Below are 21,024 nucleotides of genomic sequence, written 5' to 3' on the forward strand. Positions count from 1 at the left end.
TCCTTGCCACATTTCAGTAGTATCTGTTAAATAAGTCATGTAGCAGCTCCTGTTTGTGAGTAGAAGATAATAGGTGCTGCACATCTGCATACCATTCTCTCCCCTCTCTGAAGAGAGCTAAAAATGCTACTCCATCCCTGTAACACTACAGTTCTAATGTGTCAGCGAGTGCTCTTACCTAAAAACTGGACTTATAATATCTGCTGTAAAAAAGTATGTGTGCAGGATAGTATTTGAAACTTAAGCCAAGTAGGAAACAAATTCTCACAAAAAACAACTCTGCAGGTTAAAGGCTGTGACCTTGCACCTGGGGGATCCTAATTCATAGGAGAAATGGTTATTACTGAACTAGATGAGAGGTGTGGTTTTTTTGTGGAGTTGGGGGTGTGCAAGGGCTATGTAAATCCTTTTATAGTCAGTACTGGCATCACCTTTAAAATGCCTCTGTGTCAGGAGTAGAGCTTGTAAATGTTAGCTCGGGTCACTTGAGGTCATAAGTAAGCTATAGTTCTTCTATAAAAAGACTCGTGGCTTCGTGACTGGTTCACTTGTGCTTCAGGCTTGTCTAGGAGAAAGAGCTTCGAAGCCTGTCGTATTATTTGAAACTTCTTTTCCTATTTCTTCCTTTTTCTAAATGAGTTTTGGCCAGGCTGTCTTATCATTTGATTGTGGATTTCCCCTGCTCCTGCATCAGTTGTTCCTGTCCTTGGAAAAGATTGCTCATTGCAGTACAATGGAAACAGTTACATTTTCCTCTTCTTTTACAGTTCGTGTGGTACTGGATGGTAGAAGACTGAGTTCAGTAACTTAGTATAACTGCCTTCCAGGAGCACAGAGCTGCTGGAATTGTCGAATTTTGTGTATGGAGGAAGGACACACCCATTCCTTTCCCCACCCCCTCCCCATTAAAAGCCATTATTTTTGATATAGTCTAAAGAACTGCTGGGGGGGGCGGGGGTTGCGGTGCATTTCACTGGCTGTGATTTGATTGCTTAGTTTACAAACAAATTCAGAACTTCATCCTGATCTGGCAGTCACATGGACTCTTTCCTGGGAGGGAGAAAGAAAATCTGACTATTTGGTTGAATCTGTTGGCATTTTTCTGCAAAATAACGTTAGATAATGGCTTAGTAAGTTATCATGTGTGCACTCACAGGAAAAGGCTCTAGGCCTTCAGTAAAAGTGCTGCTTAACAGATACTGCTTAGGTTGAACAGGTTGACATTAAAGCCACTGTGTATTTTGAAGCTTGGGGAGTTGCAGAGCTTGGTGGAATCGGTAGCTTAAAGCAGTAATACTCTGGTGGTCTCTGCAAGAAAGAAAATTGAATCCCTGCAGTAATAGGAGTTACATTTCATAGCTCTTTGACTCAAGCAGACCAATTTTGAGGACCAAAATGAAAAAATTCAGCAGTTCTCCCCTAATTTAGTGTTTCCCATGGCAATGCTTTGGTTAAACTTAGTCAAGCATACCTATCTCTCTTTTTTTTTTTTTTTTTAATTTTTTATTTTAGGTAGAAGCAGCCAGCATCTGTTGTGGCTAGAATTCATTCTCTATCTTCTAATTGATAGATGTTATGCTTCTAAGTTTGTAAACATTAGCATACAGGAGAAGGGAGAGGCTGACTATATCCAGATGTGGTCGTTGCAGCTTGCTTCCTGAAATGTCTGTGATAGTTTTGTGGATTTCCAAAGTGCACGTTCTAGGAGCAGTGGTACTAGTCTGATATAGATAGATACCAGAACTACATAAATCTAGATGTTCCTGAGATACCAGAACTACACAAATACCTCAGTGCACAAAACTTCCGTGATACAACTCAGAAATTGGATTTTTGAGCACTAAATTTTGGCTTTTGACAGCTCTTCAAGAAAAGTAGCAGTGTTTGTGATTCTGGAATTGCATGGGTTAATATGGAGAACTCAAATGGCTACTGGCATACTCTTATTAAAAACGAGACATGTAAGTGATATATTTGTTGTCATGTATTTAGAATCTTGTATTGACTGTTTCTGCTTTATAGAGGAGTTGTACATTGGTTTTAATCCTGTTTGATACCCTAAACCTGATCAAGGACAGCTTGTACCAAGGTGTTAGTGTTATACTTCAACTTTGTTCTTCTGCTTGATGTTCATTGCAGTTGGTATCTGTTCATGGACAGAAGTCATCATTGACCTTCTTCCTGCTGCCTTGTAGGGAAAACAAGACATCCCAATTTAGTCAACTTGTAAAAGGTGCTTTAACCCACAACAGTTCCAGTGGCTCTTTCTCTGTCTCCTTTCAAGTTTGAATAAATTTCCTTGAGCATGTGTAAGGACTGTGCATCTCCAGCTGTACTGTCAGTGTTGTCTTGGAATATCCCAAGATTTCTCCACCTGTCACTTCCATGGCATTGTGGCTTAGATGTACCTTAGTTGTTCTGTGGTTAACCTTTTCTCAGCTGAAAACTCTGCTAAGCCTTTGTAAGCCTTTGTCACGGATGTCTAACTATGGCTTTGCAATCCTTGGGTTGAATCTTGTATGTAGTTCTCCAGGCCTTTGCAGGTCAAGGTTTCTTATTGGTAACCTGACATACTTGTTCCCTATTTTTTCTTCTTGGTGGAGGCCTCCAATATTATGTCATTCTCTAAGCAGCTGTCACACATGACTTGTGTTTGCTGACAGAAGTATTTAATGTGGGAATTTATCACAGTAATATTTAATGATTAATTCCTGTGCAGCTGTGCTAATAATGTCCCTCCAGCCATACATTTCCCACTTCAATACAAACAACCACCAAATTTATCTAGTTTTCTAGCTTGAAAAAGTTCAGGGGAATCCTAGAATGGTTTGATTTGGAAAGGACCTTTGAAGGTCACCTAGTCCAAATCCCCTGCAAATGAGCAGGGACACTTCAGCTAGATCAGGCTGCACAGAGTCCCATCCTACATGACCTTGAATGCTTCCAGGGATGGGGCATCTACCACCTCTCTGAACAACTTGTTCCAGTGTTTCACCACCCATACTGTAAAACTTTCTTCCTTACATCTAGCCTGAATCTACCTTTCTTAATTTAAAATAATTACCCTTTGTACTATCACAGCTGGTGCTACTAGAAAGTCTGTCCCTTTCTTATAAGCCCCCTTTAAATCCAGGAAGGCTGCAATAAGGTCTTCCTGGAGCCATCTCTGCTCCAGGCTCTGAGAGAGTTGAGGTTTCTCAGCCATCTTAATCCGAGAGGAGTTTCCCTCTCATTGTTGTGGACTCATTGAGTCCTCTGGGCTCATTCCAAATTCATGCCTTCCTGTGCTGAGGATGCCCATAGCTCGATGCAGTACTCCAGATAGGATCTCACAAGAGGGGAGTAGAGGGGCAGAATCACCTCTCTTGATGTGCTGGTCATGCTTCTTTTGATGCAGCTGGGGACACAATTACCTTCTGGGGTGAAAGCACATGTTGCTGCCTTGTGTCTAGCTTTTAATCTACCACTACTCCCTAGTCCTTCTCCATAGGGCTGCTGTCAATCCCTCAGCCTGTATTAATAGCAGGGATTGCTCCAGCCTATGTGCAGTACCCTGTACTTGGCGGTGTTGAGCTTCATGAGGTTCATGTAAGCTCACTTCTCAAGCTTGTCCACATCCCTCTGGATGGCATCCTGTCCCTTAGGCATGTCAACCACACCATTCAGCTTGTTGTCACCAGCAAACTTGCTGAGGATGCACTCAATCCCCCTGTTTGTGTCACTGAAGAAGATAGTAAACAGCCATGGTTGATCTCTATCTAAAATGGATGATACAGTATGGTAGTATTTCAAATTGTATCATTAGATTGTCTATTATCAAGGTCTGAAATTCTGCCCTGTAACCTGTTGTGCAACTGTGTGCTCCTGTCTATGCACAAAATGACAAATTAAGGTTCTACAGGGGAGCTTGGGTTTTAATAGAGTTTCTATTAAATTAAATTTGTGTACATTTAAACAGCTGATGTGAAAGCTCTTGCTGCAGCCTGTCAGAGGGGAAGAAAGACTGAAGGGGAACTTGTGTTTCTGAGCTGCTGCTTTGCAGATACAGCACACCCTCCTTGAGGCTATGTGTAAATAACTGTCATCTCAAATGTTCTAGATAAAAAGGACTTATTGTCAAGCACTGCTCTCGAGTGAACTTGATAATTATAATTCTGAGTTACTTGGGTGTTAGCTCTGAGTGTAAGTACTCACAGTGGGAACAGTTGAAATATATGACTGGGAGTATGGCTGCAGCTCTGTGTGGGTTTTATTTAGAGGTCCAGTCAATGATGTCTTTATCTAAATTGTGGTTGAGTGTTATTACTAATCAGTTGTTTAATATGGAGTTATGAAACAAGCAGTGAGAGCATTGGCAACCTTGAAGGTATCCAAATGCTGTAAGGCACTTTTTCCTCTGAATTCTTAGGGGATGCCTTGTGTGTGTGCTAAATCTGCTGTTGCTGTGGAAATACGGTATTATGTGTCTTGGGCTTATGATGAACCCCGAGATATGGGGCTTGTACTCTGCCTTCTTCATGTCTCTGTTCCCTCAGGCCCTCGCTAGCTCTGTCTCCTGTTTTTCCCTCTGTGGGCATTGTGAGATCCTAGTGGAAGGGGACTTTAACTCAAGAGGAAATAATGTGCTATGAAATATAAATGGTGTTGAAGATCTATCTACAGAGGATCCTTTTGTTTGGATTGAGTGTCCAGGTTATAGAAACCTAATGTGAAGCCAAACTCTCAAGTTTGAGTGGCGAATTCAGCTTTTTAATAGGACTTCTTACTTTTGGAGCTTGCAGTTGAAACTTAATTTCAGGAACACTTAGCAGGCTTTTCTGCTTCTGTTTAAGGAATTCTGTGGTATTAGAGCACTTAATTTTACCCTCAGTGTTGCTAAGTGTTAACTTGTTTCTACATAATAAATTCTTAACATAGTAAGAAATGTGAATATATGTAATACTTAGAACTTGGGTTTTGTCTAGTAGTCATTTTCAGTACATAATTTATTAACCTTTGACTGTTCTGGGAATTAAAGTGGTTTTTTTATGCTTACTGTAATTCTTTCAGTAGGTTCCGGCAGGGGCTGTGATTAACCAGCGATGTGTTAGGCTCTGGTTTCCTCTTGTACCTTTTAAGGATGTGAGCAGTCCTACTGATTTGGTAACAGTGGTGAGGCTGATGAGATATGTTATGGTTACTAACTGCAAAATGTTCATTTCAATGTTTTGTAGCTGGTGTATGAGTTTTTCCTGAGGTTTTTGGAGAGCCCAGATTTTCAGCCTAGCATTGCAAAGCGATATATTGACCAGAAATTTGTACAGCAGGTAAGTAGAGAGTTTTTCCACCCCAGATTTAAAGATCACCTCTCAAGCTTAATTTGCCAGGTGACTTTACAGCTAAGGAGAATATCAGAGCTTTCATGTTGACACGGGCTTAAATTTTAGGTGTTCCAACAGTGGTTTCTGCCAAACACTAAATAAACAGCACATCATACAGTGCAGGCTATAAGTAACTAGCAGTTTCACACTTTGTTTCCACATATTGACCTCAGTGCTTTGCAATGCAAGATACTTGTGATTTGCAAGTACAAGTTGTGTCTCTAGTAACTCCCAGTGAAATCGGTGAGCTAGTTAATTTTTTGTAGTGCGTTTATGCTTGGTTTTTTCATAGTTTTCTCATGTGAAAATGCAAAGCAAATGTTTCTCCTGTAAAACGTTCATGTACCACTTTTATGTGGAATGTGCTTCAATACTTGTTAACTTTTGACTAGATAGTGTCATTCTGCTTAGTATCATGCGTTCACTACAGAAGGAAAATCAAGTAAGGAAGTACCTAGGAAAATCGTGCTTCATCATGCAAAGTAACTGTGATCAAGAAAGTGAAGCAAGATTTCACACTAAATAGAACTTCTTAAGAAATTAGGCTGTAGAATTCCATAAGAGTGTCTGCCCAAGGTTAACTCAGTGGGGATTTATTTTTTTAAACCATGTCAAAACACTTAGTTGTCAAGGAAAAGCTCTGTATCTGAAGAGTGAGTGCTGGCAGGCCAGCACAGCACGGCAGAGAAAAGTATAAATGTAGGTGAAGGTTTTCCTTCTCTGCATTCAGTGACTGCATTTAATCTCTGCTTGTTTCGTTTTACTGCACTTTTTTTATAGGTGTTTTCTTTCTGGTCTGTCTACTCTACTTTCCCACAAAACTTAGGCCTGAAGCTGCTGGTGAGGTCTTGGCTGTGGGTATCCAGTTTACTAACGGACCTGTGGCTATGAAGAGCCGTGCTGCAGAGCTGCAGTTCCTGATGTTTCACTTGATCTTTCTCTAGAGTACAAGAAAGACAATGCAATGAGCAGCTAGCTATATATGGGAAAAAAGTGGAGTAGTGACCCTGAGAAATTCTTTCCAAATATAAAAATAAAATGAGCCTGTACGAAGTTTCTGAACAGCTGTTTCCAGTCCCTTGTGCTGCTTGGTGTAGACATACCCAAGCTCACAGGCCTGGACTGAGCAAGAGACTCCAGTGACTGCTTGAGCAAGTTTATTAATTTGCTTTGCAGAGTTAGTAGTTCTACTATATGCTCTTACTTGGATATGCAGGGGAAGAAAAAAAAAACCCAAAACATCAAAGACCAAAACTAAAATACTGGTCTGTAATGGGATTGGGATATCTTTTGAGGTCTGCAACTGAACACGGTCTTTTTGGTGTCCTTGGAAAACTTTCTATAAGAAAACAAGTATAGAAAATTTTGCTAGCTTATCATGGTGGTTACTCTGTATTAGCAGAGAATCAGTTAATAATTGCATATCTTAAGCTTATTTCATGACAGCTCCATATTAAGTCATTAATTGTGAAAATTCTTGTATAGGAATGCTTGTGCTGAGCCTTCAGGACACAAGCAGGTTTGAGCTGACCTATACAGGATTTTAATTGAGAAACTGTAGATACTTGACACAGATTTGATTCATTCTGATTTCTTAAAGGCCAAGTGTAAAACTTTTACCTAAGGTTTGGTAATTTCATTCTTGCAAGTTTTATTTTGGTAGTGTAATACTTGTTGGAGTGGCTTTGTTTGATGTATCCGAACCTTTGAAGGGAATGAAGTCCCTGGGTTTAATTCTTAAAACTGCTCTCAGCTGCTTTAAAAACCTAATTTTAAAAACACAGCATTGACATCAGAACAGAATTTGTTAAATTGATTCTAGTTTTTTTTCTAATGTAGACTTGGAAATTTCAGGTTAAACTCAAATCAGTAACGTAACAAAATGCAAGTCTTTAAAAAGTAATGCATTTCCATTTGATTTTTAAAGTTGTTGGAGCTCTTTGATAGTGAAGATCCACGAGAACGGGATTTCTTAAAGACAGTTCTTCATCGAATCTATGGAAAATTCCTCGGTTTAAGAGCATTCATCAGGAAACAGATTAACAACATTTTCCTCAGGTATGCTGTGTATATGTGTGCAAGAGGCTTGGCTGGAGAATTATTTTGTCTGTCCTTCATGGTCTGAGCCTGCAGAGATTTAGTCTTGAAATAAGACAGTTTTGTTCTGTGATCTGCCTTTCAAGTATATGAAACTTATTAAAGGTTATTTCTTGGAAATCTCTGATCCTCTTGTTTTGTTTTCTGACTGTTGTCTGGGGTTTTTTGTAACAGGTTTATATATGAAACAGAGCACTTCAATGGTGTTGCTGAACTTCTCGAGATATTAGGAAGGTAAGTTTGATCTGATACAGAAAAAATACAAAATGTTATTGGGGGTGCTTGATTCAGCTTGCTTTGGGAATGGAGGGTGGAAAGAATTATTGCAGTAACAAATGATCAAGTGCAGTCACTGATATAATCTAATACTGTATGGGTTACCATGTGAGTATCAAATTAGGACACAGTATAAATTATTCTTTTTTTGGTACAAGTTTCAAAGCTGACTGGCAGAGTAGTTCTCAAGGGTCCTTGCTTGTCAGGAACACCTACTCTTATCTATAGATAACTTTTTTTCATTAAGAAAATGAATGTTGACTTTTGCCCTCATGCTGAATGAAATGCTTTAATCTTCAGCAGGCTGGTTTTCTTTAAATTATATTCAGAAAGGCCTTGTAAGTGCTAGAGGGTTTTAGGTATCTTTTTTAGACCATATTTGACTAATTTTGTGGTGGAATTGTTCTGTTTTTTCCAAACTGACATGCATTTCATAGTAGAATATTTTATAAATATTACTGGCTTAGGTGAAAATGCAAACATTGTGAAACTATTGTGGAACAATTTCATGAAAATAAAGTGAAAGGGTGTTTTTTCTCACCTTATTCAGCCTGGAGAAGAGAAGGCTCTGGTGAGACGTAATTGCGGCCTACCAATGCTTAAAGGGGTCCTACAGGAAAGTGGGAGAGGGACTGTTCACCAGGGAGGGTGGTGACAGGACAAGATAACAGCTTCAAGCTGAAAGAGGGGAGATTTAGATTAGATGTGCTGCTGAGGCCCTTGGCACAGGCTGCCCAGAGAAGCTGTGGCTGCTCCTCCCTGGCAGTGTTCAAGGCCAGGCTGGATGGGCCTTGGGCAGCCTGGGCTAGTGGAGGGTGTCCCTGTCTGTGGTAGGGAGGGGCCAGAGTTGGGACTTGAATGATCTTTGAGGTCCCTTCCAACCCAAAACATTCTGTGATTGTATAATCAGCTTCCTGATGCATCTGTCTAAGCTTTTCAATTAGACAGCAAGACTTACTGTAGCTTATTTGACTTGATGGATGTCATGGCAAAAATATTTCAGCTCATATAAGGAGTATTATTTGATGTGTATTATAGTTCTCTGGTATTCCTACCAAGAGTCTAAACTCGCATGATACCAACACTTAAGGTTGTGCATATGTAGAGCTATTCTATGGCTTCAAAATAATCAGTTTTAGAAATTGAATAAAAAATGGGATGTCTCTTGAATTTGCAGAAATTCTTGACTTGCTAGGAAAAAAATATTTTTTTAATAAAAATAAATCCTGCTTATTCATGTTTTCAGTATTATCAATGGTTTTGCACTGCCACTGAAAGCAGAACACAAACAGTTCCTTATGAAAGTTCTGATTCCTATGCATACTGCAAAGGGATTAGCTTTGTTTCATGCACAGGTAAGCTTTTGCCTATTTTTAAGTGGTTGGGTTTTTTTATATTTGCATTTGAAACAAATTAAATTTAAAGCAGTATGTCTTATAATATCAATATTCCAGTATATTTGCAAATTCAGTCACTTGTTTTTTAAAGATCTTATGGATCTTATGTCTAAATGTTAATTTTGAGATGGTATTTTGCATATATTAAAAGTGAAAGAACATAACAGCAAGTCAGTCGTGTTGGCTGAAGTGGGAAGCTCTTTTGCTTTCTGGTCTTGTCACACTTTAAGCTTCATTTAATCCCAGGACCCTGAGTGGTTATCACTTCTTTCATGTAACCTAAATGCTGTGTAGAAATGAGCCCTGGGTATGGCCAGGTACTTGCTTCAACAGGGCTCTTTAATTTCTAAAGCCATAGCAGAGGTGGGGAGGGGAGGAGAGCGGTGGATGTAAAAGGCAGAAATGTGTAGTAGCTCCCTGGATCAGCTAGAAATTATGTAGATCCATGACATGCTGTCAGAAAGCTGTGGCTCTTCATTTGACTTCCAGTCTTACATGCTGCACAGTTGTTCAGTGTGTTACTTGAGAAATAATGTATATCCTTTCCAGACATATGGCACTTGAGCAAAGTGTATATTTGATGCAGACTTGCAAGTAATACTGCTGTGGCTAATTAAAAACTCACTTTGTTAACTTAGCTCACTAATACAGCTCCTTATAGACTAATGATACGAGGAGCTGAGTTTCTAATTAAAGTGAAATCATTATGACTGTATAGCCTACAAACAGGATCAAGTCAAGAGCTTGGTTAATTCCCAATTCCTGTATAAAGTTGTAATTTAATTAAATCATTGTCATTGCGGCCTATTGCTAGGCAATAGGCTGCTCCATGGAATGAGTCAGTGATAAGAAAGGGACAAGTCACTTCCCAAAGGTATTCTCAGAGGTGGACCAGAGCAGCAAGCTATCCTGTGTTCCAGGATATCTTTAATCTAGTTCATTGGTTCCTGAAAGGGTCCAGCTCATTCAGCTGTACCCTGTGCCTGAAAGCACCGTTTGCCTGACCACTGGTGCCATGGTCAGTTCCAGTGCTGGGCTTCTGGGTTCGTGTTACCCTGAAGGTGTAAACCAGCATTAGAATGGCTTTGCAGTTGGGAGTGGCCTCGTTGCTTTGTTGTTACAGTACAAGCTTAGCCTACCCTTCAAATCCTAAAGCTGAATGAAGTACGAGGCTTTCCCTTTGAACAATGAGGTATTACTGTACAATATATATGTAATGGGATTTTATGAGATTAATGTGTGACACTTGTTATTTTTTGAATCTACATGTGTACATCCTTAGCCTAAGGGTAAAATAAGTTAGACCTGTTGTAGTTACAGCATTGTAATTATCTGCTTTGGGATAACAGATTAAAAAAAGGAAAGGTTCTGGTCAATTTCAAGCATCCTAGATATTGAAATGTATGTGTAATGCATGTAAATAATCTGTCTCTGCTTTATATTGTGGGATGAAAAATATTGTGGTTTATTAAAATCAGTCTTGATGGGATCTGAGAGGAAGTACTTTAGCAATATTTTTTCTGTACTGAGCAGAGGTTGTATGTGCCAACTAACTAAACACTCAGGGGTTCCATACCCTGTGTATGCACACTTTGGCCTGAGAAGACCCCTGGGCAGGACCCACTAGAGGCTGGGAGAGCATGCTGGTGACTTAATCACATCACATGTGCTTCCCCCACTGCAGACGCTGTTCCACGGGTGTCTGTGGGATGTGCTGGGGACAGGTTACTCAGCTGGACAGATGCTGCCTTGTCTCTTGTGGCTGTGTGCTAGGTTAAAACTTTCACCTGTAGTCTTACCTCTGAATGTTCTGTGCTGTAGGTGTCTGGTACTTGAGTACTGTGTGCTCAGTCAAACCTGGTTTAATTTTTTTTTTATTGGACTGAAAGCATCACCATTTTTACCCCACTGGAGATGTTAGAAAATAATAGACTTCATAATGTTCATGTGGGAATTGATGTTGAGAAAAATCTGCCTAGTTACTGGGTCTGAGCTAGGGAAACATCTGTCAAGCTTAAAAGTAACCTTCTAAGATGAAAACCCCCAAATCTTTTTTTTTATGCATGAACATTTTGTAAGCCAGAGCAGGCCTGTAGATCTTCCTGCTTTAATTGCTGTTTTGTTTAGTTTAGAAGAACTTAAGATGGCTGTGTTAGGGGTGTCTTGGGTTGGGTTCCCCCTGCCACCTCCCTGAGCTGAAGTGCTTCCATTATAAGTTGTCACATTTAGTTCTGCTGCAATGTCTAAACAATGTCTGTTAAAGCTAAATAATGGTGTGACTTGCATTCTAGCTCGCCTATTGTGTTGTACAGTTCCTGGAAAAAGACACAACTTTAACAGAGCCTGTAAGTGTTTTTCAGCTGAATGTGTTTCTATTTTTAATTTGAGCTAAACATTGCGGTGTAACGGCTGCTGCTATCTGTGCTGTCCTGATTAATGGTCCGGGGCGGAAATTAAATCTGGAAGAGTGGTGAAGGGAATTCTGGGTTTGAAAGGGCAGTTATCTCAACCTGGGACACAGAGCCTGGGTTTAAATAAGAGCTTGAACCACTGATGCCATGCAACATCACCTCATATGAGAGAGCATGTAACAAGGAGAGTCCCTCTGGGTAAGTTTCAGTATCTTTGGTGCCGATGGCTTGTGCCTAGCCACCTAGCTGAAATATTTTTAGGGAATAACAATCCCAAAATATAATTTGGAAATAGTGGCAACACTTTATTTAGACAGATGGAACTCAGAGATTCCAAATGCGATGTTTGCATTCTGCCTCATCAGTTCCTGGGGTGCCCTTCGGCAGTTACAATAGAGGTGCTTCAGGCATCAGTGGCTTTTGCCAGACCAAATTTCTTGTGATACATATTGACAGCTCAGCTAAAGAAGGGTTTGCTGTGCTTCACACCAGGGTTTTGGCGATGCCCATGAAGAAGAACGCAGGCTCAGGGCAGTGCAGCAGCTCGTGGGGACACAGGCTGATGTCAGACCAGCCAGAACAGAAACTGGTTTTAGTCAGACAATCAGGGATCTTTCCATGAGGGTTATCTTGAGGTTTAAATACTTCATCCCTTGTGACAGAAAAATGAAGAGCTTATGCAAACTTTAAATTATTCTAGAAAGAAAAAAATTAACAGCTTTGTGGAAACAATGTAGGTCTTTGCTGGTATCCCAGTGGAGAAGCTCTTTTTCTGCACAGACCCTTCAGTGTTGGTGTTCCTTATCAGCAGACAGCTTACTCCTTAGATAGTGGAAGGTGATCAGCTTGACTACCCATGAGTTTGCCTTGTCTGCTTGAAGCATCTTCTATCCCCGTTGCCAGCTATGCTGGTCAATAAGCTTATTTTGCTGCATAGGGTGAGGAGAAAGGAATTGCATAATCCTTAAGCCAAGCAATAAAACAGCCCAGGGATTTTAACAGTTGAAGTTGACATGTGAGCAAAAACTGTAGAATGTTGCATAAAGACCTGCAGAATTGAAGGGACTGCGACAAAGAGCTTCCAGATACAAATTTACTGAGCTGAGACCATGGGATCCAAGCCCAAGCGTTGAAGTAAAGGAGGCTGGGCTGTTGAAGTAGGGGTGCAGTAGTGCAGTCCAGAGGCTTCATTTGGACTGGGGTGCACACACAGTTCTTGTTGCTTTGTAATTGGTACAGGTGACTTCAGAATGGGGGAGATACAGGAACTCCCAGCACAGTCACTGCCTGTGCTGGCCTTGGTTATTGCTCAGAGCTGAGAGTAAATTTGGATTTGTGAAGGAGTACAAGTTAATAAGGGTGAAGCTTTAAGAAACTTCCTGAAGTGCTTGAGAAGCAAATGTTAAAATTTGGGGCAGCTGATGAGATAGCATTTGGAAATTTTGGGGCTTTGGGCCAAATAGTATTTTAAGAACTCCCATCAGAAGACAGTCTTCACAAGTACCTTACTGTTATTTTTCTGGCAGGAATTGTCACTCAGGGTCGATTTAGAGGGCATTCAATCTGAGCTTTGTAACTATGGTAGTCTGCCTTAGGTCAGTCCTGATGTTTGCAGAGCTGACAAGAAGAGTTTGTTACCTAACCCTGCTAAGCGCAATGGCCTTTACATTCAAGAGACCAGGGTAAACACACAGCCCTTGTATGCAAGATCTGTTTTTCAAGCAGGTGCCTGCTGTTGTAAGTCAACTTTCCAGGCATCCAGGAAGAATTAGTTATCTTAACTTGTGTAGCAAGAGGAGCAGGGCTTCAGATCTTCATTCATGCTGAATACAGCTTTGAATAAAATCTTTGACCACAAATGTGCACGTATGAGCTTTTCAAAATGAAAGCATAGTGAAGCTGGAGACTGATACTGAGGAGCAAGGAATAGGTGTGTCATTGAGGTTTGCACTTTTGTACTCACGATGTGTTATTTCTTTAGGAAGTTGACAACATGAGTGTGTGTAGCAAAGTGTATTCAGCGCTCTTACAACACCAAGAACTAGAAACTAGACTACTTCAGCTAACTCCATTTTATGCTTTCAAGACCAGTAAATTCATGCTCCAGTCCGGGTTGTATAGTAGTTTCTCACAGCTTTGCTCTGGCAAACGTGCTTGTCTGACTCTTTTTGCTTATTTGTATTGTTCTGGGGAGGGAGAGAAGGTGTGGGCAAGATGAGCTACTATACCTGTAAATCTTCAGGTCTGCTCTTCAAAGATAGAGATGCTCAACAGGATAGAACAGTCATTCAGTTACGAGCTAATTAACAGGAAATGGCCCTAGATCTAAAGTGTGTTTACACAGAGGACTTTACATTGTGGATGTAGAGAACCAAGTGTAATTAATTCCTGCAAGTGTGAGTCCTTGAGGGTGGAGAAGCAGGTGCATGGAAGACTGCCAGGTCAGGTATCGCTGTGAAATGGGAGAGCTCAGCTTGTTTCTTTCCCCTGCCAGTGTGCCATAGGTCCCAGCTCCCCTGCTCTGTCCCTGGGGGCGGGAAGGCCGGGTGAGTGCTGGCCCAGCAAACCAGGGAGGGAGCTCCACCTCTGTGGGCCAGGCTGCAAAAGTGTCACCCCCCTGTAGGCCTCCTGCCCTGTGCCACCTGTCAAGTGTTAGCATTTTGGTTGTCTGTAGCCTTTGACAAGCTGGGCAGAACTGTGTGGTTGGGGTCTGTAAGGGATGTGTTCTTTCCAGGGAGCTTGCTTTTTTGTGGGGGTGGATTTGAGCATAGGACTTCACCAGCTGCCTGAGGCTTTGGCATTTGTTCAATGTCACTTGAAGTCATGTTTGTATTTGTAGTAGCAGGATACACCAGTATCCTGGGGTAAAGACTTGCGGGCACCTAAAGCCATAGCTGATTTTGAGAGTATGTGTAGTTGTGAATCAAACAGCTGGGAAGCTGGAGAGGAAAAATTTATCAGTGTGGCAAAGACCAAATTAACAGGAGGCATTCAAATAGTTGAGCAAGTTGGATGTGATCAGTTAGGTGCTGTTGTATCATAAAAGATGTCCTTTCCTCAGGATGAAAGCTTATAAGGCTCCGAGAATGTTTCTCTTGCCAAAACGTGCAGTTACAGCTGCTTTTCTTAGCCAGCATTAATTTTGCAAGGTAGATGCCATGGCAGATGTTTGTTTCTAGGAAACAGGCCTCCAGCCATTGTTTGTGTGTTCCTCTCCTTCCTCTTGGGGCTGGACTTTCTAATTAAGTTTCCCAAAGGTTTTTCCAGTCTTCTGTAAGTTTCCAATGTAGATACTGGAATTTTTTTCTAAGTTCACTTTTTTTTTTAGTTTCCAGTCTTTTTAATGTCTCAAATTCTAGAACAAAAAGGGAAGTGGTGGAGGCTGTGGCTCTGCTGTGTAGCCCTGTTTGTGCAGTCAGCTCTTGGGCCTCAAACCCTGATGCCAAGGCAGGTGCTCCCAAAGTACGGATGAGTAGAAGACAATACTGTGGGCAGTCTAGCCATGGCAGAGTTCACTTCATTTTGTGATGCTCTGATGCTATCAGCATCCTATTGATTAACGTGTGTGCTGGGATGGGAGTGTGAACAGATGGTGAGACACTTGTGAAGTGATAGGGCTCTAAATTATCCCCATAACCTAAACAAGATAAATATTTAAACGAGACAGCCCAGTATTTCTTTTCATGGAACTACACTTTGCTGCTCTTTATCTAGAGTTTCAATGAGAGCAGAATACAGCTAACTAGTTTGAATCTTATCAATTATGTAACAAGAACCTGTTCTGCTTTAACTTACTTGTGTTTTTTAATGTAGGTAATCAGAGGACTGCTCAAATTTTGGCCAAAAACTTGCAGTCAGAAAGAGGTTGGTTTTGTCTCTTGTTTCTGGTGTCTGCTGTGATGGGAAGTGTCGTGTGGTGGGCCCACCCTACCTCTCTCTGCGCTCTTCAAGAGACCTTGCAGAAAACCTGTGGTTCTTGAAGCTTCTCAAGGAGCTGATGTTTGTCACGCGACTCAGTGCAGTTGTTTTGTATGTCTGTTCTTCCTCTGGTGTTACTATGTTAAAGCTATATGAGATGAGAAGCTGCATTCTAATTAAAATACTGTATAGAGAAACAATTTTCTGAGGTGAGAAGTAGAGACTGGGTAGGAGGTGGTCAGGCATCTGCGATGCAACACAGAGTTAGCATCTGAGATGCCAAGCAAGCCTCTGGTAAAGTGTACTTACATGCTTTTTCCCTAGTATAAAAGTAACTAAAATTAGTTTAAATTTATGCCAGCAGATCCCACCCTCCTGAGGACTCTTAAAAAGTGAGGTCCCTTCACACGTTTCCCTGTTTCAGTGCTGTTGCATTTTTCTGTGCCCCTACCTAGTGTTCTGCTGCCTGTAATTTGAAGTGGGAATTAAATATTTATCCCTTCAAAAGTTACTTTGGAGATCTCAGATAATAGTCATCTCTGCAGCCGTTCCTGAAGATATAAAACACTCATGTTGTGGGGGGGGGTTTAACTGTAAAAATCCCCAGCCTTGTTGAGCAGCAGCAGCACTGTGAAGTGCATAGAGCAGTGACACAAAAGGAAGTCCCAGAGGAGCCACGGCCTCGGAGCGGAAAGCCATGGCTGACTTCTCTCAGGCAGAGAAAGCCTGTGCATGTCTAATGCATTGCAGTGACATGCAAGCGTTCCCAGCGGGATTCAGGGCTGATGTACAAGCTGGATTTTGTTTGCTTCTGTTTACAATGAAGGTATAAAACATTCTCTTGCTTTTTGGTATGTTTCTTTTGTACAAACAGGTAATGTTTTTAGGTGAAATTGAAGAGATCTTAGATGTAATAGAACCAACGCAATTCAAAAAAATAGAAGAGCCTTTATTTAAGCAAATATCCAAGTGTGTGTCAAGTTCACATTTTCAGGTAAAAAAAAGAGTATTAACTCCCCCACCCCCAAACTTGTATAATTGATTTTTGTGGTTGTTGACCCCTAACCTTTGTGTTTCAGGTTGCAGAAAGAGCTCTGTACTTCTGGAATAATGAATATATCCTTAGCCTGATTGAGGAGAACATTGATAAAATTCTACCAATTATGTTTGGCAGTTTATACAAGATCTCCAAAGAACACTGGAACCCGTACGTAGTGTTTAACTCCTATCTGCAGTACTGTTCAGTTGTCCACTGTTCTCAGGATTGGGTCAGGAGCTGGTACATGTGACTTCCTTTTTAGGGGACTTCATTTTTAGTTTAATCAGATGAAATCACTCTGCTGCATTGTTATGGTGGAGACGTGGAATTTATTGAAAAAGTGTGAGGAAATTGGATGATGGGCTTCATATAGAATTGCATTTGAGCTTGTGCATTAGGTAAAAATGCAAATTAATGCTATTTAGACCAAAGCAATTTCCAGAGTTTATGCTCTGCTGTCCTTTACTACCTTAGATGAAGAAAATGCTGCATCTCTGTAAGTAGGTACTGCTGCCCAGTGAGCTAAGAACACGAAAAGATGCTGTGGGAGAAGAGTATGCCTACCCCTGTCAAGGATGGTAGGAATGAGAAATGTGTGACCACTGTATACCTTGTGACATGAAATACAAACAGTATTTCTGTCATGTTTGAAGGTATTAAACTGCTTTACTGAAAAGCGAAATTTGCTTGTGTCCAACATGCTGAATTGAGTTGCAAATCCATCTGCAGAATGGAAAGCTTGTCCAGGTGAAAGCCAGGGTGGGCGGCAGGAGCTTCCAACAAGTTTGATGTAAATCAGGTGTCCTGTTTTAAGCCCTTCAGAGGTACTGAGACAGTGTCTAGCTGCAAGCATAGCAGCTGAGACTGGATATACATTTTTGAGAGCTAGTCCCCAGAGCACTGATGGTACTTGGACTTCCAACACATCTGAAGGATGTCCCTCTTTCCCTAGCTCAGACAGAAGTTGTTCTTTACAAAGGGAGTGAGAGGCACAGGGTAACTGAATACCTTGAGGAAGTTTGGGGAAGAAAGTCTAACCCTTTGGTCCTACCCTGTTTCTGAGGACAGAGGAATGTGCTTATATCCATCTAGCTGCCCAATAGGGACTTAAGCACTTGCTCAAAATCTGGCTTTTCTCAGAAAACCCAAATCTGTGCTCAAGCTTTTGTCTTAATCCTGTATTTGAAAAGCAAAAGCTGGTGTTCAGAACAAACCAGCGGTGTACTCTGCAGTGCACCTGGTGTACAGCTGCAGTGCACTCTGTTGCGTGAGTGTAAGGCCAGCTGCTGAATTCTCAGGGTGTTTCCTAGAGCCACAACAGATGAGCCCCCTGCAAATCGGGCAGCCTGGAGCCTTTGGGTACTTCCTTAGATTCTTTTAACAGTTGCTCCCCAAGGCCTCGAGCCTGCACAGCAGCCCTGCTCTCCAGCCTTATGATCAGTACCACTGCGCCAAGGCCAGAGGGGGAGGCAGGTTACCTACCTCTTTCATTAGTGATAAGCTTCCTTGTAGGCACCTCCCAAATGTTTGATTCCATTGCTATTTGTGCATTTCTTTGTATAACTAAGAGCAGGTTTAAAGGGGACAAACCCCACAGCATTGAAGATAGCCTGCTGAAATATGGGTCCTTGCACAAAGCGAAGAGGAAGACCCAAGGTGGAAATGCAGCCACCTAAGACACGCCTGTATTGCTCCAGCTGCTTAGTCCCTTAAAGAAACTAAGGGACTGGAAACCATTATCTGCTGCTCCCCATTCAGTTCCCCAGTGGGGCACAGAGGGCACAGCTCCCTGCTGCCCAGGAGCTCTGCTGGCAGAGCTGGCAGTGGCTGCACTGGAGCATGTGCCTCATGTGCCTCAGCTCATTCTTCTGCCCAGTCTGAAGGCCATTAGCCAGGAGTTCTATTTCTTTAGCTGCTTGTATTTCATTACTCAAATGTTACAAAATTGTTGCTAAAACTTGTTTTATTGAATGTTAACATAATTGAATGGCTTTATAGTACAGCCATGGCACTAATTAATTATATCCTGTGCAGTTAGAAGAATGTAGCCATTTCAAAACACATTTAAATGTACATTTTATTAATTTACAGGTGAAATTATAGCGAAGGATTTAGTTTCTGAAACTTGCTGAGCTTTAGTATCTTAAACAAGCAGCTCAGAGTCCAGAAAAGAAACTGAATACCTGTTTCCTGCAGTTAATTCTGTGTTGAGTAACTCTAATGGTGGTGTTCCTTCTGTCCTAGAACGATTGTGGCACTGGTATATAACGTGCTGAAAACCCTGATGGAGATGAATGGCAAGCTTTTTGACGAACTCACAAGCTCATATAAAGCAGAGAGGCAAAGGTAGGGATTTTCTTCCAAATAGCCATTGATAGATACAGCTCCAGCCTCTGCTGACTGGAAGAAACAAAGTTATAATTGTTGTAGCTATGGGTTTCTGCAGTGGAACTGCTCACTGGGGACTTGCTGCTGTGTCCCTTGAGTTAAGCAGCACCTGTGCAGGTGTTTTAGCGATGTGGCAGGAGCTGAAGCCCTCAGGATGTGGGGGGAAGGCCCCAGCTCCCTGGCTTTTCAGCTGCCAGTGCTGTCTCTGGCAGATTTGGGGGTGTTAGCTGAAGAAAGCTGAGCTGCAGAATACCTTGTAGCTCACCTAAAACCTCTCTTACCCTACTAAGCAGAATGGGTGGAGTGAGGGAAGTGGGGGGCACAGAGCATCCTAGGCTGGCCAAGACCACAGCCTAAGCCTCCTCTCAGTCACAGGGCTTTTCTTCCCCAAGGATGCTTAGTCCCTGAACTTGTTTGCCTGTGGTAGGGAACCTCCTCAGAACTGGCTGTGCAAAGCTGCACTTCAGCCTTTGTCTGAGTTTGTTGGAGCAAAGGTAGAGTTTTACCAATTTTTAGGCTTGCTTTTTGATGGAGGAAACTAATTGCCTCTATAAATAAGTTTGAAGAAAAATATACAAGAGGAATTAGCAGATGTAAATAAGTGTTAAGTAACTGTGTCTGCACATTACATGTAAAATGCATCTGAAATGGCCACTTTGCTTTGTTCCTACAGAGAGAAAAAGAAAGAATTGGAACGTGAAGAGTTGTGGAGAAAGCTTGAGGAGTTAAAGCTCAAGAAGGCTCTGGCAGAGAAGCAGAACAGCACTCATCCTGTGCTAAATGCACACAATACAAGTGCCAAATAAAAGCAGCAACCCCTCTCCCCAGCAGACACACTTTTTGTACCCTTTTGAAACGTATAAGGATTTGCAGAAGAAACCTCATCAGTATAATAGAGACAGCCAGGTTTTTTTCTGGCAAATGTAAAAAGATTTGAATTTCAATACAGCAGTTAAGTGATGTCATACCACAGCATATTGTAAATTTCTCTAATTATTGATATACTGTCACTTCCAATGTTTCATAGAACTGAAGTATCCTTAATGAGTGAAAAAATTATGGGAGTGGTGAGAATTATGACTTGAATTTCTGATTGTGTTGCACATAGGTGGTATAGTTTGCTATGTACATTTTTCCTTGTTTTGTATGTGCTTTTCACATCGCTGCAGACTTTGGTTAAGGTGATAGAAAAGGCTTCTAGGTGTGCTGTATTTTCTCAAATAAAACCAAGGTACATTACCAGTAACCTGATACAGTGTATAACTGCCCCTTATGGCACTGAGAGGAACACAGCTCTGGTGCTGTCCAGGAGTTCCTGGTTGCATTCAGGTTTAGATTTATATAATGCTCTCTCAGTAATTAGAGGCAAAGAGCAAGAGAAAGGCATCTTTAACTAGGTTGGGAGTCCCTGACCTCCCCCTTGGTGAATGCCTCTGCCCTATTCTCCTTGGTCCTGGGTGCCTTTGAGGTTTCTTCCTGCTACAGCTGAGGATGGAGCTTCCTCCAGTGAGCCCATCAATGATGCTTCTTATTAGCCCAAGGACTCCCTGCAGCATAGTGCAGGTCTGAGAGCCTCCCTTGGATGTTTCTGCATTAGCTTTAGCATCTCATACGAGAATGAGACCAAAACGGGGATGACTTTGTTTGAGGGAAGGATGTCAGTAAATAGTTCCTTGTTTTATTTAAAGAAAATGCAGTCTGTTTCTTAAAGGTGGAAAGTTGCCAATAGAAGTCTTGTCTGTTTACTTGATCAAGTATTTTTCACATCTTTTATCAGAGTACCATTCCAATCTCTTAAATTGCAGTTGTGTGGAAAACTTTTGTAATGAAAGACCTTTGGGGAATTGAGCAGCATTCAATAAAGTCTCTATGTTTGTATTTAGTGCTGTACATCACATTTTGTGCTTATAAAGACCAGGAGCAGTAGAGTGATGTTCAGGAACAACCTCTTATCTGTGTACATGTCTGAATGATTTGGGGGTTGGCACTGAGGAGCAAGTGCTGGGGCCTTGTTCTTAGAGGCAGGGTGAGAAGCTGCCTTCTCTCTCCAGTCATCAGTGCAGCTCACTTGTAACACTTCCCCTGCAATGCTCCAATGAGTAAATTAGTGGCAGTTACAAATATGGACATCAAGAATA

At 41.5% G+C, this 21,024-nt stretch overlaps 1 protein-coding gene across 1 annotated transcript in view; it reads left to right on the forward strand.

Annotated features, from left to right (window-relative positions):
* Window positions 1-20,764, forward strand: part of PPP2R5A (protein phosphatase 2 regulatory subunit B'alpha) — a 47,091-nt gene extending 26,327 nt beyond the window's left edge. Inside the window, exons 5-14 of the mRNA XM_084262368.1 lie at window positions 5,214-5,306; window positions 7,288-7,418; window positions 7,632-7,691; window positions 8,980-9,088; window positions 11,422-11,475; window positions 15,355-15,405; window positions 16,334-16,453; window positions 16,539-16,666; window positions 18,743-18,844; window positions 19,560-20,764. Of these exons, the coding sequence (XP_084118494.1) occupies window positions 5,214-5,306; window positions 7,288-7,418; window positions 7,632-7,691; window positions 8,980-9,088; window positions 11,422-11,475; window positions 15,355-15,405; window positions 16,334-16,453; window positions 16,539-16,666; window positions 18,743-18,844; window positions 19,560-19,692 (981 nt within the window). The 3' untranslated portion in view covers window positions 19,693-20,764. The remainder of the gene's footprint in view (window positions 1-5,213; window positions 5,307-7,287; window positions 7,419-7,631; window positions 7,692-8,979; window positions 9,089-11,421; window positions 11,476-15,354; window positions 15,406-16,333; window positions 16,454-16,538; window positions 16,667-18,742; window positions 18,845-19,559) is intronic.
* The last annotated feature ends 260 nt before the right edge of the window (window positions 20,765-21,024 follow it).

Source organism: Gallinula chloropus (assembly GCF_964237585.1).
Source record: "Gallinula chloropus genome assembly, chromosome: 3".
Classification (NCBI taxonomy): domain Eukaryota; kingdom Metazoa; phylum Chordata; class Aves; order Gruiformes; family Rallidae; genus Gallinula; species Gallinula chloropus.